The 18,369-nt window shown below is 45.1% G+C and overlaps 1 protein-coding gene across 1 annotated transcript in view; it reads left to right on the top strand.

Annotated features, from left to right (window-relative positions):
• LOC308280600 (uncharacterized protein) overlaps window positions 1-18,369 on the top strand; it is a 50,842-nt gene that overhangs the window by 16,239 nt on the left and 16,234 nt on the right. Inside the window, exon 4 of the mRNA XM_080754937.1 lies at window positions 14,558-15,262. Coding sequence (XP_080611063.1) covers window positions 14,558-15,262 — 705 coding nt within the window. The remainder of the gene's footprint in view (window positions 1-14,557; window positions 15,263-18,369) is intronic.

Here is an 18,369-nt window from a genome sequence, read left to right as displayed (position 1 = left end):
CCCGGCTCTTGCACATGAGCATCCTCTGGTACACTTGCTCTTCTTGCAGTGGCAGTATTTGGTGCGTTTATATTCTGCAGGTTTGGCATCCTTCAGCATCATGGTTGCCACTAGCCTACCACTGACAAGCTCTCTCCCAAAGTTGGTTGCAACAGGGTAAGTTGGCTGAGACATGTGTGCTTGTTTACATACAGCCAACTGATGCAGGGCTCTGTAAAGGTGTAATTGGAAGGCATCTTCAGTAGGTGGAAGACAACGCATGTCTCCTTTGATGTTGCCAAAAAGATGAGCTTGCAGTGCTCGCAGTACAACATCTGCACCACAAACGGGCTGTAGTTGTGGCTACTGACACAGATGTGATCATGATGTGCATATACTACATCACACACATGGATGGCCTACATGAGTTATGGGTAAAGAAGATGGACACTTACCTACCTGCTCATGCAATTGTGGATGCCCTGGCAGTGAAGTATGATGTTGAAGCTTTAGATCTTTCATGCATACTCCTCAGCAGCTACATACTGACTGGATGTGACACAGTGAGCTATCTTTACAGAAGAGGAAAAAGGCGTGCCTACAAAACTGCTGTTGAGCACCCAAAAGTCCTTCTGCCTCTGTGCCGATATGGAGACTCTGGGGAAAGTCTGGAAGTTACAGAAGATGTTGTGACGGCGGCTAGACCAGGGCTCCAGACTAACTTTTTTCACCCACGTCCCGGGACTGTCCCAAAATACAAATTGAACCGTCCCCAAATGAATGTAATCCGTCCCAAAAAAAATTAATAATAATAATAAATTATTGCAGGTCTATTAGTATTACCCCTATCGTTAAATCGGTCCACGAAGCCGAGGTCCTAGGGCTGGTGTACACGACAAATTTCCAAACCCCGCTGTGTGTTCCCTGGGGGCGTGAAAAATAAGGGGGTGGGCTCTACATGTCCTCTGGGACCCCATCTACGTATGGACACCACTTGTTCGCCCATCCGTCTTACGGATGCTTTTTTATTCCATTTTATTTGTTTTAGGGTCCTATCTTGCAGTTCAAGCCTATTTCCACAGGGTGGCAGGCTACTTTCCCAACCTACTGGAGGTGAACATGCAGGGGCGTCAATTGGGTATGGCAAGCTATGGCAGCTGCCATACCTTGGCTACAGGGGGGAAATAATTAAATGTACTTTTCATCGTGCCTGTTGCTAAGGTATGGCAACATGATTGGTGTCTTGCAAGACACCAGTCATGTTGCCATACCTTAGCCTTTCCTGAACTGACGCCGCTGTGAACATGTGTACACAGCCAGCATATTACTCAATGCCAAACTTTGCACACACACTCCTTGCCTGCCAATCCACAACCTCCACCCCTCCAGGGACCCCCAGGGCTTATCTCCCGATTAGGACACTTTCCAGCATAGTGACATGCAGAACAAACTGTCCATATAGTATGGTTTACATAAAAGTCAGTTGTCTTTCACACACACACACACACACACACACACACACACACACACACACACACACACATATATATATATATACACATCCATCCGTCCAGCAAACCTAAGTCCAGCCCAGCCGAGTAGGAGTATAGACCGGGGAAAGGGGGTAGTTAGATGACTCCACCAGGCCATTACTGTCCAGATCTGGCTTGAATAGGCCAGACTAGGGTAGACAGGACTGCACCAGACAACACCAGGCTGCTCCAGCCTGGTGGGACACTCAGAGACTTTGTAAACGCCTGTGTACATTTCCCATAGATTCTATGGGACTTGAACACTTGCTCCTGCCCTTCGTGTACACAATCTGTGCCGTGTCCCCTCAGAGGGACATTGTGGGCCCCCCGACCTCACTTTGAGAACCGGCCATGGACCACTTGATAAGCCCACAGTGTCCCTCTGAGGGTCCCCCGACCTCACTTTGAGAACCGACCATGGACCACTTGATAAGCCCACAGTGTCCCTCTGAGGGTTCATGTAAAACTACTGGTGACTTTGTACACGCCTGTGTACATTTCCCATAGATTCTATGGGACTTGAACACTTGCTCCTGCCCTTTGTGTACACGGTCTGTGCCGTGTCCCCTCAGAGGGACACTGTGGGCCCCCGACCTCACTTTGAGAACCGACCATGGACCACTTGATAAGCCCACAGTGTCCCTCTGAGGGTCCCCCGACCTCACTTTGAGGACCGACCATGGACCACTTGATAAGCCCACAGTGTCCCTCTGAGGGTCCCCGACCTCACTTTGAGAACCGACCATGGACCACTTGATAAGCCCACAGTGTCCCTCTGAGGGTTCATGTAAAACTACTGGTGACTTTGTACATGCCTGTGTACATTTCCCATAGATTCTATGGGACTTGAACACTTGCTCCTGCCCTTCGTGTACACGGTCTGTGCCGTGTCCCCTCAGAGGGACACTGTGGGCCCCCCGACCTCACTTTGAGAACCGGCCATGGACCACTTGATAAGCCCACAGTGTCCCTCTGAGGGTTCATGTAAAACTTAAAACTAATGCCCGTGTACACAGTGGTTAATCGCATGTGCAAGGATCTACAGAGCTGGCTGGAGCAGCCTGGTGGAGTCTGGTGCAGTCCTGTCTACCCTGGTCTGGCCTATTCAAGCCAGATCTGGACAGTAATGGCCTGGTGGAGTCATCTAACTACCCCCTTTCCCCGGTCTATACTCCTACTCGGCAGGACTGGGCTGGACTTAGGTTTGCTGGACTCTGTTGGGCTCTGGGGGGCTGTATTGGGCTCTGGTGGGCTGTGCTGTTCTGTGCTGGGCTCTGTTGGGCTATACGAGGCAGTACAGTACTAAAGCCTAGACATGTTCATGTAAAACTATTGGCCGTGTACACAAAGTCATGTAAAACTATTGCCTGTGTACACAGTGGCTTTTTCCTTGACCTTTCGAGTTAGGAGTGTCGTAGAGACACGAGACCGGGTTTGTTGGATTCAGCGTCAAAAAGTAAGTCAGAATAAGTGTCTTTTATCCGAAAGAATGTGTAATCGTGTTGGTGGCGTGCAAATTTCGTGTCTTTTTCGCAATCATAAAGGGTTCAAAGTGTCGGAGAGACACGAAACCCATTCCATCGGATCAGGCATCCTTCAAATATGAAAAGTGTTTCCTGCGTAAAACAAACAGATTTTTTTAGATTTTTTTATTGATTTTAAGGACAAAAATCCGGGTTTCGGTGTCTTTTTCGCAATCGTAAAGGGTCATGAGAACCTAAGTCCAGCCCAGCCGAGTAGGAGTATAGACCGGGGAAAGGGGGTAGTTAGATGACTCCACCAGGCCATTACTGTCCAGATCTGGCTTGAATAGGCCAGACTAGGGTAGACAGGACTGCACCAGACAACACCAGGCTGCTCCAGCCTGGTGGGACACTCAGAGACTTTGTAAACGCCTGTGTACATTTCCCATAGATTCTATGGGACTTGAACACTTGCTCCTGCCCTTCGTGTACACAATCTGTGCCGTGTCCCCTCAGAGGGACATTGTGGGCCCCCCGACCTCACTTTGAGAACCGGCCATGGACCAGATCGGGCATGCTTCAAATATGAAACGTGTGTCCTGCCTGAAACAAAACATATTTTTTTGATTTTTTTATTCATTTTAAGGACAAAGGGCCTGTTTTGACGCCTAAAACGACCCTTTTCCTTGACCTTTCGAGTTAGGAGTGCCGTGTACACAGGATCTACAGAGCTGGCTGGAGCATGGAGCAGCCTGGTGGAGTCTGGTGCAGTCATCTAACTACCCCCCTTCCCTGGTCTATACTCCTATTGGGCAGGACTGGGCTGGACTTAGGTTTGCTGGAGTCTATTGGGCTCTGGTAGGCTGTATTGGGCTCTGGTGGGCCGTGTTGTGCTGTGATGGGCTCTGTTGGGCTACACGAGACAGTACAGTACTAAAGCCTGAACATGTTCATGTAAAACTATTGGCTGTGTACACAAAGTCATGTGAAACTATTGCCCGTATATACAGGGGTTAATTATTATAATTGAATTTAAGGACACAACTGTTCAAGTGTGGAGAGCTACAGAGCTGGCGAGAGCCTAGTGCAGTGTTCCAGACGGATCCAGCCTCATATACTCCCCTTATAAGTCAGTGGTTCAACTATGGGACCCCTAGAGGGGTCTCCATACTCCCCTTATAAGTCAGTGGTTCAACTATGGGACCCCTAGAGGGGTCTCCAAATGATCTTGGGTGGTCCCAAATGTTTAGCTTAATGTGAAACATTGTTTTTCCACTCAACAGTATACAGAGGCTATCTGCACATTTCTAAAGAGACAATTTAAGGACTTTTTAATACTTTTAAAATGATAAATTAAATATTAGGGGCAGAAATTGTGAAAATATCAGATCTACATGCTCACGCCGCCCTGCGTTGTGAGGTGTTGTGAGCATGTAGATCTGCTATTTTCACAAGGCCGTGTTTTACAAAATGTAACGCCTCAACTCTTTGTCCAAACAGTGAGGCATTGTGAGCTTGAAGATTAGCTATTTTCGCCATCTGTTGGAACCAAGTCAAATAAATGCAAGGCCTACAATTCTCTGTCTGTCTGTCTGTCTGTCTGTCTGTCTGTCTGTCTATCTGGCAATATCCTCAGGGTGTCCAGTCAAAACACCACAAAACTGACATTCAAGGAGTAGTTCACCCCCAAAATGACTTATTTTTTCAATGTATTACTCACGCCATGGAGACTTGAGTTCAATAGAAAAAAAGTCACTTTGGGGGTGAACTACTCCTTTAATGAAATGTTTTTCTTCTCTTCACCCACACCAAATGATCACCACTCTGTTTTGTTACACACGTGTGGTTCTAAAGATGAAAGAAAAATGCAGGGCATTCACAATCCGGCTAATTAAACAACAAACAAATTGGAATTATCAGAAATATTAGTTAGTCGCACGCATACTGTACCAACAAAACACAGTTAAGTCCAAATGGAAAACAAATACACTTGCACTGATCTGAAACATTCTCTCCCAGTGAACTTGACTGACCAGGGAACAAAGACAGACTGGTGCCACTCATCAAGCAGAAGCCACTGATCAAAAGAAGGCACTAATTGACCACACCTGGCTTGGTGGCCTGAGTGGTGTAGTATAGTGTGTTGACAGCAAGGCTTATACAGGCCAACCTACTCTGTCCCTGGCATGTGCGAGGTGCTTGTAGATCTGTGAGGTGCTTGTAGATCTGCTGTATTGGGTTTTTTAACTAGTTTGAAGTGTTGGTGCCATGCTGTGACAGCTTGAAGCAGGGATGGCTCCCCACAAACCCAATTGTGATGAAAAATATTTATGAAATAAATAAATGAAATATATATATATATATATATATATATATATATATATATATATGTATATATATATATATATATATATATATATATATGTATATATATATATATGTGTGTGTGTGTGTGTGTGTGTGTGTGTGTGTGTGTGTGTGTGTGTGTGTGTGTGTGTGTGTGTGTGTGTGTGTGTGAAAGACAACTGACTTTTATGTAAACCATACTATATGGACAGTTTGTTCTGCATGTCACTATGCTGGAAAGTGTCCTAATCGGGAGATAAGCCCTGGGGGTCCCTGGAGGGGTGGAGGTTGTGGATTGGCAGGCAAGGAGTGTGTGTGCAAAGTTTGGCATTGAGTAATATGCTGGCTGTGTACACATGTTCACAGCTGCGTCAGTTCAGGAAAGGCTAAGGTATGGCAACATGACTGGTGTCTTGCAAGACACCAATCATGTTGCCATACCTTAGCAACAGGCACGATGAAAAGTACATTTAATTATTTCCCCCCTGTAGCCAAGGTATGGATAAGCCCACAGTGTCCCTCTGAGGGTCCCCCGACCTCACTTTGAGAACCACCACGGACCACTTGATAAGCCCACAGTGTCCCTCTGAGGGTCCCCTGACCTCACTTTGAGAACCGACCACGGACCACTTGATAAGCTCACAGTGTCCCTCTGAGGGTCCCCCGACCTCACTTTGAGAACCGACCACGGACCACTTGATAAGCCCACAGTGTCCCTCTGAGGGTTCATGTAAAACTACTGGTGACTTTGTACATGCCTGTGTACATTTCCCATAGATTCTATGGGACTTGAACACTTGCTCCTGCCCTTTGTGTACACGGTCTGTGCCGTGTCCCCTCAGAGGGACACTGTGGGCCCCCGACCTCACTTTGAGAACCGACCATGGACCACTTGATAAGCCCACAGTGTCCCTCTGAGGGTCCCCCGACCTCACTTTGAGGACCGACCATGGACCACTTGATAAGCCCACAGTGTCCCTCTGAGGGTCCCCGACCTCACTTTGAGAACCGACCATGGACCACTTGATAAGCCCACAGTGTCCCTCTGAGGGTTCATGTAAAACTACTGGTGACTTTGTACATGCCTGTGTACATTTCCCATAGATTCTATGGGACTTGAACACTTGCTCCTGCCCTTCGTGTACACGGTCTGTGCCGTGTCCCCTCAGAGGGACACTGTGGGCCCCCCGACCTCACTTTGAGAACCGGCCATGGACCACTTGATAAGCCCACAGTGTCCCTCTGAGGGTTCATGTAAAACTTAAAACTAATGCCCGTGTACACAGTGGTTAATCGCATGTGCAAGGATCTACAGAGCTGGCTGGAGCAGCCTGGTGGAGTCTGGTGCAGTCCTGTCTACCCTGGTCTGGCCTATTCAAGCCAGATCTGGACAGTAATGGCCTGGTGGAGTCATCTAACTACCCCCTTTCCCCGGTCTATACTCCTACTCGGCAGGACTGGGCTGGACTTAGGTTTGCTGGACTCTGTTGGGCTCTGGGGGGCTGTATTGGGCTCTGGTGGGCTGTGCTGTTCTGTGCTGGGCTCTGTTGGGCTATACGAGGCAGTACAGTACTAAAGCCTAGACATGTTCATGTAAAACTATTGGCCGTGTACACAAAGTCATGTAAAACTATTGCCTGTGTACACAGTGGCTTTTTCCTTGACCTTTCGAGTTAGGAGTGTCGTAGAGACACGAGACCGGGTTTGTTGGATTCAGCGTCAAAAAGTAAGTCAGAATAAGTGTCTTTTATCCGAAAGAATGTGTAATCGTGTTGGTGGCGTGCAAATTTCGTGTCTTTTTCGCAATCATAAAGGGTTCAAAGTGTCGGAGAGACACGAAACCCATTCCATCGGATCAGGCATCCTTCAAATATGAAAAGTGTTTCCTGCGTAAAACAAACAGATTTTTTTAGATTTTTTTATTGATTTTAAGGACAAAAATCCGGGTTTCGGTGTCTTTTTCGCAATCGTAAAGGGTCATGAGAACCTAAGTCCAGCCCAGCCGAGTAGGAGTATAGACCGGGGAAAGGGGGTAGTTAGATGACTCCACCAGGCCATTACTGTCCAGATCTGGCTTGAATAGGCCAGACTAGGGTAGACAGGACTGCACCAGACAACACCAGGCTGCTCCAGCCTGGTGGGACACTCAGAGACTTTGTAAACGCCTGTGTACATTTCCCATAGATTCTATGGGACTTGAACACTTGCTCCTGCCCTTCGTGTACACAATCTGTGCCGTGTCCCCTCAGAGGGACATTGTGGGCCCCCCGACCTCACTTTGAGAACCGGCCATGGACCAGATCGGGCATGCTTCAAATATGAAACGTGTGTCCTGCCTGAAACAAAACATATTTTTTTGATTTTTTTATTCATTTTAAGGACAAAGGGCCTGTTTTGACGCCTAAAACGACCCTTTTCCTTGACCTTTCGAGTTAGGAGTGCCGTGTACACAGGATCTACAGAGCTGGCTGGAGCATGGAGCAGCCTGGTGGAGTCTGGTGCAGTCATCTAACTACCCCCCTTCCCTGGTCTATACTCCTATTGGGCAGGACTGGGCTGGACTTAGGTTTGCTGGAGTCTATTGGGCTCTGGTAGGCTGTATTGGGCTCTGGTGGGCCGTGTTGTGCTGTGATGGGCTCTGTTGGGCTACACGAGACAGTACAGTACTAAAGCCTGAACATGTTCATGTAAAACTATTGGCTGTGTACACAAAGTCATGTGAAACTATTGCCCGTATATACAGGGGTTAATTATTATAATTGAATTTAAGGACACAACTGTTCAAGTGTGGAGAGCTACAGAGCTGGCGAGAGCCTAGTGCAGTGTTCCAGACGGATCCAGCCTCATATACTCCCCTTATAAGTCAGTGGTTCAACTATGGGACCCCTAGAGGGGTCTCCATACTCCCCTTATAAGTCAGTGGTTCAACTATGGGACCCCTAGAGGGGTCTCCAAATGATCTTGGGTGGTCCCAAATGTTTAGCTTAATGTGAAACATTGTTTTTCCACTCAACAGTATACAGAGGCTATCTGCACATTTCTAAAGAGACAATTTAAGGACTTTTTAATACTTTTAAAATGATAAATTAAATATTAGGGGCAGAAATTGTGAAAATATCAGATCTACATGCTCACGCCGCCCTGCGTTGTGAGGTGTTGTGAGCATGTAGATCTGCTATTTTCACAAGGCCGTGTTTTACAAAATGTAACGCCTCAACTCTTTGTCCAAACAGTGAGGCATTGTGAGCTTGAAGATTAGCTATTTTCGCCATCTGTTGGAACCAAGTCAAATAAATGCAAGGCCTACAATTCTCTGTCTGTCTGTCTGTCTGTCTGTCTATCTGGCAATATCCTCAGGGTGTCCAGTCAAAACACCACAAAACTGACATTCAAGGAGTAGTTCACCCCCAAAATGACTTATTTTTTCAATGTATTACTCACGCCATGGAGACTTGAGTTCAATAGAAAAAAAGTCACTTTGGGGGTGAACTACTCCTTTAATGAAATGTTTTTCTTCTCTTCACCCACACCAAATGATCACCACTCTGTTTTGTTACACACGTGTGGTTCTAAAGATGAAAGAAAAATGCAGGGCATTCACAATCCGGCTAATTAAACAACAAACAAATTGGAATTATCAGAAATATTAGTTAGTCGCACGCATACTGTACCAACAAAACACAGTTAAGTCCAAATGGAAAACAAATACACTTGCACTGATCTGAAACATTCTCTCCCAGTGAACTTGACTGACCAGGGAACAAAGACAGACTGGTGCCACTCATCAAGCAGAAGCCACTGATCAAAAGAAGGCACTAATTGACCACACCTGGCTTGGTGGCCTGAGTGGTGTAGTATAGTGTGTTGACAGCAAGGCTTATACAGGCCAACCTACTCTGTCCCTGGCATGTGCGAGGTGCTTGTAGATCTGTGAGGTGCTTGTAGATCTGCTGTATTGGGTTTTTTAACTAGTTTGAAGTGTTGGTGCCATGCTGTGACAGCTTGAAGCAGGGATGGCTCCCCACAAACCCAATTGTGATGAAAAATATTTATGAAATAAATAAATGAAATATATATATATATATATATATATATATATATATATATATATATATATATATATATATGTATATATATATATATATATATATATATATGTATATATATATATATATATATATATATATATATATATATATATATATGTATATATATATATATGTGTGTGTGTGTGTGTGTGTGTGTGTGTGTGTGTGTGTGTGTGTGTGTGTGTGTGTGTGTGTGTGTGAAAGACAACTGACTTTTATGTAAACCATACTATATGGACAGTTTGTTCTGCATGTCACTATGCTGGAAAGTGTCCTAATCGGGAGATAAGCCCTGGGGGTCCCTGGAGGGGTGGAGGTTGTGGATTGGCAGGCAAGGAGTGTGTGTGCAAAGTTTGGCATTGAGTAATATGCTGGCTGTGTACACATGTTCACAGCTGCGTCAGTTCAGGAAAGGCTAAGGTATGGCAACATGACTGGTGTCTTGCAAGACACCAATCATGTTGCCATACCTTAGCAACAGGCACGATGAAAAGTACATTTAATTATTTCCCCCCTGTAGCCAAGGTATGGATAAGCCCACAGTGTCCCTCTGAGGGTCCCCCGACCTCACTTTGAGAACCACCACGGACCACTTGATAAGCCCACAGTGTCCCTCTGAGGGTCCCCTGACCTCACTTTGAGAACCGACCACGGACCACTTGATAAGCTCACAGTGTCCCTCTGAGGGTCCCCCGACCTCACTTTGAGAACCGACCACGGACCACTTGATAAGCCCACAGTGTCCCTCTGAGGGTCCCCCGACCTCACTTTGAGAACCGACCATGGACCACTTGATAAGCCCACAGTGTCCCTCTGAGGGTCCCCCGACCTCACTTTGAGAACCACCACGGACCAATTGTTAAGCCCACAGTGTCCCTCTGAGGGTCCCCCGACCTCACTTTGAGAACCACCACGGACCAATTGTTAAGCCCACAGTGTCCCTCTGAGGGTTCATGTAAAACTACTGGTCGTGGACACCACCTAGGGCCTGTGTACATATGGCTCCCTGCTGCCCCCCATTAAGAAACTATAGACGGCACAGACCGTGTACACGAAGGGCAGGAGCAAGTGGTCAAGTCCCATAGAATCTATGGGAAATGTACGAAGTCGTGTACAAAGTCACCGGTTGGTCCACGAGCCATAGTTTTTTCCATTGTAGCTCCCTACAGTGTACACGAATATGATTATTACTATTATAATAATATTTATTATTGTTGTTATTATATTGTTGTTGTTGCTGGTGAAATTGGCTTGACAATCCTTTCTATTTTTATACTGTCATTTCTCATTTGTGGCTTGTGGCTAAAAATCTTACCTCAGCCAGTTTGCTGGTGTGATTGTCATATACGGTAAACTAAAGAACCAGTCATGCACGACTGTTGGAGGAATTACGGTAAAACTGGGTTTGTACTTTGTCCGTACGAACGTGTTGCGCGTTAATCTACAAGCCTACAATTAGACGCATCCTCTGGGCTTTGAGGGCTTTTAGATCGTCTATATGCTCACCGCACTGCACAACACCGTCGTACTGAAAGATATAACCAGTGCCATGCTTGATCGAGTGGAGACGCGTGCAGTCTGCTCTGTGCTTCACAGCAAGCGGTTCAGATGAACTGTAGCCGAAATGGAGTTATTTATTATGAGCGGACTGGTTGTTTTTGAGAGTTAAATAAGAGACGATTACTGGAGAAAATAAGCCGCCACACAGCACGGGAACTCTCTGAAATGAATGCCAGCTTGCACGGCTGGTTGTGATGAAGATTAGACGAACATAAGTAACGTCTTGTATTTGGGAATATAGGCTATAGGTTTATAGAGATGACAAAAGTTAAACAAACCGTTGATTTAATTACAATGTGTCCTACTCCTATATTCAAACAACTGCTCGTGCTGCTCACTAAACGTAGGCTATGTGTCTGTGCTTGGTGCGTTGACATCGCGTTCCGTTTTACATTTTCATTAATAATCATATAACGTTACTCTTTATGTGGCGAAGCAGGGGGCGCCGGGGCGGGGATGCTAAGATTTATCTCTCAGCCACAGCTTGTAGATCGGCTATTTTCCACTAGTTGTAACCCAGATTGACAGTCTGTTCTCTGCCTCATTCTACTGGTTAATCTCTTCAAATAGCGCAGAATTTTAGCAACTAAGTTCTACCTGAAAAGGATGATCAGCACTGCCTGTGGTAACTTCTTAAACATTCTGTTTACATCATATTCATTTTCTGTGAGTCTCATGCTGCGAGTTTGCACACCGTGGTTTGAGCAGTGACATTGATATGCGCCGTTGGCTCAAAAAAAATCCTCTGCGTCCCGTCTGCGTCCCAGGGGAGATTAATTTGTGTCCCAAATATATATGTTTGCGTCCCTGGGACGTCGGAATTCCCTTAGTCTCGAGCCCTGGGCTAGACGATACATGGTTTCACTGTATGAGAGGAGTGATTTCAGTGGTAATCTGGATGCACTGCGAGCTCATCTTTTTGGCAACATCAAAGGAGACATGCGTTGTCTTCCACCTACTGAAGATGCCTTCCAATTACACCTTTACAGAGCCCTGCATCAGTTGGCTGTATGTAAACGAGCACACGTCTCAGCCAACTTACCCTGTTGCAACCAACTTTGGGAGAGAGCTTGTCAGTGCTAAGCTAGTGGCAACCATGATGCTGAAGGATGCCAAACCTGCAGAATATAAACGCACCAAATACTGCCACTGCAAGAAGAGCAAGTGTACCAGAGGATGCTCATGTGCAAGAGCCGGGGCCAAGTGTGTAATTGCATGTCTCTGCACTGGGGACCCCAACAAATGTTCACGAGTTGAACTCATATTTGAGGACAGTGACAGTGAATGAGTTAATCGTTAGTTATTTTCATTTTCGTCTTGATTTTATTCAGCTAAATGTTTAATTTCCTGTTTTATCAATTCATATACTGTATAAGATAACAGCTGTTTATGATAAAACAATACTTGAATTTGTTGTGTTACATGTTTGTTTTGTTTTTTGAGGGGGTACAGGTTTTTTTTCTGCCAGAAAAAGGCTATATGAATTCGGAGCATAAGGGTAATAAAATCACCACAGTTCCTTTAATTTAGGGTTGATTTTAAAGTTATACCATGTAACTTTTTTTATAAAACAAATCTTAAAATTGTCCTAAACTGTTAAATCGCTAAAGTTTTAGAACACCCACTCCGTTATTTTCAGCTTCTGAAGCCTTCTCTTTATATGTTTTCTATGAGCCGTGAGGGGGGGAGAATTTCGCGGCAAAATGACGTAATCTGCATCATCTGTATACGTTGTGTATACGTTGGCCAATCACATCGCAGATCATACACACATGATACACTACCGGCCAATTACAGTGCATCTTGCGTCTTTTCAGGAAATAGCTTGCTTCAACAGCTTTGTTTACGCTGGTCTAGAAGTCTAGCATGTAGCTCCCCAACCGCTGCTCGTAGAGGGACATGAGACCCCTCTATAGATGCGAGGTGGACGCGGTGGTCTGAAGGCCCGGTCCGCGACGAAAAACGGCCGAAAAAAGCAGACGCGACCGCGGTTTGCTATACTGCTACAGACCACTAGTTGAGCAACTTACACAGTATAGCTTTAATAATATTTTGTGTGGAATAACTATAAAGATTGCTGAAAAGGATGAAACATTGCCTGATGTCATAAGCCATGGCAAAGTTGATTACAATTGAAGTAAAGATAAAATTATTGGTAAAAATGCAAGAAACGGGTACATTTTTGTACATAAAATGGCTATAAAGGTGGTTGCACACTGCTGCGTTTTTCGTTGCGAAATGCGTTTTTCAGGACAAGGAGAGAGAGGGAGATAGAGAGAGCAAGGGACTGAGTGGTGCGCGAAACGGGCGGCAGTGTGCAAACGTGACACAACGTGAGGTTGATTTTTTTATTTGCGTGCTCCGAAATTCACTCCGATATTCGGCTCGAAAAACGCAGCAGTGTGCAACCAGCTTTAATCATTTGGAAAGGCTTTGGGAGATTATTTCTTGACTTGGTGTTGTTCACACGTGTTCTGTGTATCTGGGAATGATTTATTGACATTCTACACAACTTAATGAGCACTTTAAGAAAGGAAACCTAGTTCATATCACAGGGTCAAAAAATGAAGGCTTTATTACACAAAAATGCCTCTAACTTTTTTTCGCGAACTTTCCGGCAGAGCAGGCCTCTCACTCTGTGGACCTTAATGACCAAACTAATAGATAAAACAGAAATAAAAGGTACGGCAGAAAATCACAGGTACCCCTCTTTTCTTTGAGCTTTTGGCCATGTGGGTCCCCGACTCAGTTGGTGTTACCGCACGACATTTCACCCACATCAATACTGCGACACTGTGCGGCCACCCGCCTCCCGTGTGTGTTCCCCTTAAATATTGACAATTTTGTCAACAAATAAAAACTGCACTAAAATGTCAGGGAGGGACTGCATGGTGGAGAAGAGATCCAGTAGAACTAAAAGACAAGTCATTTCATGTTTGGTTGCGCTGGGTTGTTGTGCTCTGAAAATAGCAGATCTACAAGCTCACAACGTGTTGAATTGCAACGCATTGTGAGATAGTAGATCGGCTATTTTAAGTATGTAAATAAAGCGTAAAATCAGCCATTACGACGCCATCAAGGCCCGGCAAAATACATATTTTCAGCTAAATTAACTGTAGCCCAAAGTCACTTATAATAAGCAGACATGGCAACACTGACTGAACCCAGTCCACCCTAACACAAAAAACATCTTACATGTATGTACACACACACACACGCACGCACGCGCACGCACACGCACACGCACACGCACGCACACACGCACACACGCACACACCACACAAACCACGCACACACACACACGCGCACACGCACACGCACACACGTGCACAAACGCACACACAAGCACACACGCACACACCACACAAACCACACGTGCACACACGCACACACGCGCACAAATGCACACACACGCACACACCACACAAACCACGCGTGCACACGCGCACGCACGCACGCACGCACGCACGCACGCACGCACGCACACACACACACACACACACACACACACACACACACACACACACACACACACACACACACACACACAGTGTGTTAAATGTTGAATGTATTCTTTCTTATATTTCAGGTGATGACCTCCACCTGTCAGAGATGGGAATTATACTTCTGGGGTATAGAACAGCTAAAGGGGGGAAGAGTAAATCAGGAAACACCCTCTTGGGTTCAGAGCAGTTTAGTTCAGGGGAAACAGATCAGTGTGAGAAGAGACAGGGAGACGTAGCAGGGAGACGCCTCACTGTGGTTAACACTCCAGGATGGTGGGCTGTTCAACCTCTAAACAGAACATCTGAGCTGATCAAACAGCAGATAGTTCTTAGTGCATCTCTTTGTCCTCCAGGACCACATGCTCTCCTCCTGGTTATACCAGCTGGTGAGTCACTTACAGCTGATTGGTGTAAAAACATAGAGGATCACATGCAGCTGTTCGGTCCCACAGTGTGGAGTCACACTATGATCCTGTTCACTGATGTAAACCTAGGAGGTAAATCCATTGAGCATTACATTGAGAGTGCAGGAGAGGCCCTGAAGAGGCTTGTAGATAAATGTGGTAACAGATACCATGTCCTCAACAATAAGAACAGGGGTGATGGCACTCAGGTCACAGAGCTTCTGCAGAAGATTGAGGAGATGGGAGGAGATAAAGGAGGCTGTTTTGAGATAGACAGAGCAGTGTTAGAGGAGACTGAGAAGAAAATGAGAACACAGGATGAGGGAGCAACACGACGACAGATGAAGGTGAAGAAAGAACGAGAGAGCATCAGGTCAAGGATGGGTATGTAATTAATTCATTTAAATCACATCTGTCACTAACACACTTCTCAACACACAGACACAGCATGACGTTTTAATCAATGATCAGCGTAAAATAATCAAACACACCAACACATTTACAGTAGACATGTGTTACATTTACAGAATACATTTGTGTTTTTTATTTGCTAAAAGTGTAAATTAAGAGCTGTTTAGCCATGCATTGAGAGTGAATGGAGAGAAAAATATCACTATTCTCTGTTGACCACTCACAGCACAGCAGTGGTCAACTGATAAACGTTTCAGCAGTGCAAGCTGCCTCCATCAGGGTTAAGACTGACATGTTTTAAAAGTAGTTAAATTACACAGGTGTGGTTGATAAGGATACTGTCTAATTGTTACCTGTTCTCACAGACACACACTGACCACTGACCAATCAAATACATCCATCCATCACTCAATAATGAGTGTAAACAATTAATGATGAAAGTATAAATAAAAGATGAATCAACAACAAAAATAAATGTAAGATGAAGTAAGATGTTAATTTAGAAAAGATCTAGGAATTTTAAACATGGAGATGTTTCTGCCTGATAGCAATGATATACAATGTGTTTTATTAATACATATAATTAACAAATAGATTATACAGATCAATGATATACAATGTGTTTTATTTACTAAATACATAAAAAAAATAGATTGTACAGATCAGAAATTCTATTATTTATTTACATGAAGCCTATAAGCTTTTGAAAAATCTGAAATATGAGGTATATATTTTTTTGCACTGCTTCTCGTGTTCATGTCAAGGACCCCCATATTGATCCACAGAACCCCACTTGAAAACATATTGTGCCAGGGACCACCATAAGAGAAGATTTGTAAAGTGATCGACAAGCTCACAATGTGTCGCTTCGCGACGTGTTGTGAGCTTGTAGATCGGCTACTTTGAATATGAATTCTTAAATGCTTAACAACCGTAAAGTTATATATAATATAGAGAACGGACAGCCCCGCCCCCAGCTATTCGTTTCAATGCAAGTTGCTCAGTGGCGTTTTGAAGCACCCGGAAGAAGCAGAATCCAGGTGCATTGTGGGGGAAATTGGCACATCTGGATCTGCCAAAATGTGTTACGTCGACACGCAATTACGTCACGAACGTGACGAATGTCGAACAACGTCCATTGAACCCCATTGCAGACCCCAGCGGCTCTTTTGCTTGTGCATGTATTTTTCACCCCGTCTGCAGTTCCAGCTTTGGCCAGTAGGGCCAAAGCTTCAATATTTAGAAGCCGTTCTGGGGGCTTGTTAACAACACATATTGGGGGGGTCCCCTGGCACAGAATATTGTCAGATGGGGGTCCGTGGACAAAGACATATTAATTTGGGGGTCCTTGCGCGGGTCTGTCGCCTCACTCGCCGCACCGATACGCAGCTGTTTTATTTTTCCAGCGTTTCTGAGCGGTGAAAATGTTCTTCCCACCGGTGGAAATGGATGCACCGTGCAGCAACACAGCATCCAGTTGGTTTTACCGCACGACACTTCACCCACATCAATACTGCGACGCTGCGCGGCCGCCCTCGTCCGGTGTGTGTTCCCTTTAAATATTGACAATTTTGTCAGCAAATAAAAACTGCACTATAATGTCATGGAGGGACTGCATGGTGGAGAAGAGATCCAGTAGAACTAAAAGACAAGTCATTTCATGTTTGGTTGCGCTGGGTTGTTGTGCTCTGAAAATAGCAGATCTACAAGCTCACAACGTGTTGAACTGCAACGCATTGTGAGATAGTAGATCGGCTATTTTCAGTATGTAAATAAAGCTTAAAATCAGCCATTACGAGGCCATCAAGGCCTGCCAAAATACATATTTTCAGCTAAATTAACTGTAGCCCAAAGTCACTTATAATAAGCAGACATGGCAACACTGACTGAACCCAGTACACCCTAACACACACTAGGCCTGTCACAATTTGCCAAAAATGGCATTCGAATATTCGGTCTAAAATCCACCGCTGATTCGAATAAATTCGAATATTCAAATAAGTAGAGAAATTCGAAGCATTCGCAATTCGGAGCTTCGGAGCTTTTTTTTTTTTCTTGTTATATTCACACCAATACAGCCATTGTTTCCGTTTTCTTACAATCCTATTTGCATATCAATAGACCTGTATTAGGCGACGTTCGCGACCCCCCAAACCTGAAGCTGTTTATTCTAGAGTCGCTTCTATCGCTTTACTGGTGGTCAGGGACGTGCAGAGAATGTTAAGAGAGGCAGGGGCTGACATTTCTAAAAGGGCCCTTTGGTGGACAATTCTGTCTTAAAAGGGCAGGGGTTTGATGTCTGTGTGCACGTGCCTGACGTTGGTAAAAGCGCAGAGCAGCATCGCATCGTCTATGCGAAGCGTCACACAGCAGCTGTGATGGAAGTTGGAAGTGGAACAACCACGACGTGAAACGAGCAATTATAATCACACCAATGGATTATGTTTTGGTTTGAACCAAATTAGGTAGTCTACAAGAGTAGTGTGACGGAGGGAGTTTTACCGTGACCATGGCTGCGTGCGGGGAGACTCGGTGAGAGAAGAAATCCATGATTTACATTGTGTTTTCGGTGGAGAAAACAGTCTGCCTTCCCGTCACTACCAAATGTGTCGCCCGTTTCAGCTTGACTCGTTATCATTCTGAATCAATTAAAGTTACATTGTGTGATTAAACGTGAGCGGAGGCAAAGCAGTGAAAGCACTGTGTGTGTTCTGCGAGGCGGAGGACGGTCAGTGTGAAGGGAAAGTTAAGCTGGAGGTTTATTCTTCGCTGTATGACGGTGTCGCTGAACATGCACCCTTAATCTACAAGCCCACAACGTATTGGATCAGCGACGCATTGTGGACTTGTAGATCAGCCCACTTTTGCAGCTGCGAATGGAGACTTCTGCCTCGCGAGACCTTTTAACGTTACATGTGCCCAGAATGTCGCGAGAAGTGCGGCAGATTTGTTTTAATTAAATATAAATTAATTCGAAGCTCAATTTTTTACTTTCGAATATTCTTTTATTGTTAACATTCGAACGAATATTCGAATATAGAATATTCTTTAACAGCTCTAACACACACACACGCACGCAA

The sequence above is a fragment of the Nannobrachium achirus genome (assembly GCF_963921795.1).
Source record: "Nannobrachium achirus genome assembly, contig: SCAFFOLD_207, whole genome shotgun sequence".
Lineage (NCBI taxonomy): Eukaryota > Metazoa > Chordata > Actinopteri > Myctophiformes > Myctophidae > Nannobrachium > Nannobrachium achirus.
This window is presented reverse-complemented; position numbering and strand designations above follow the sequence as displayed.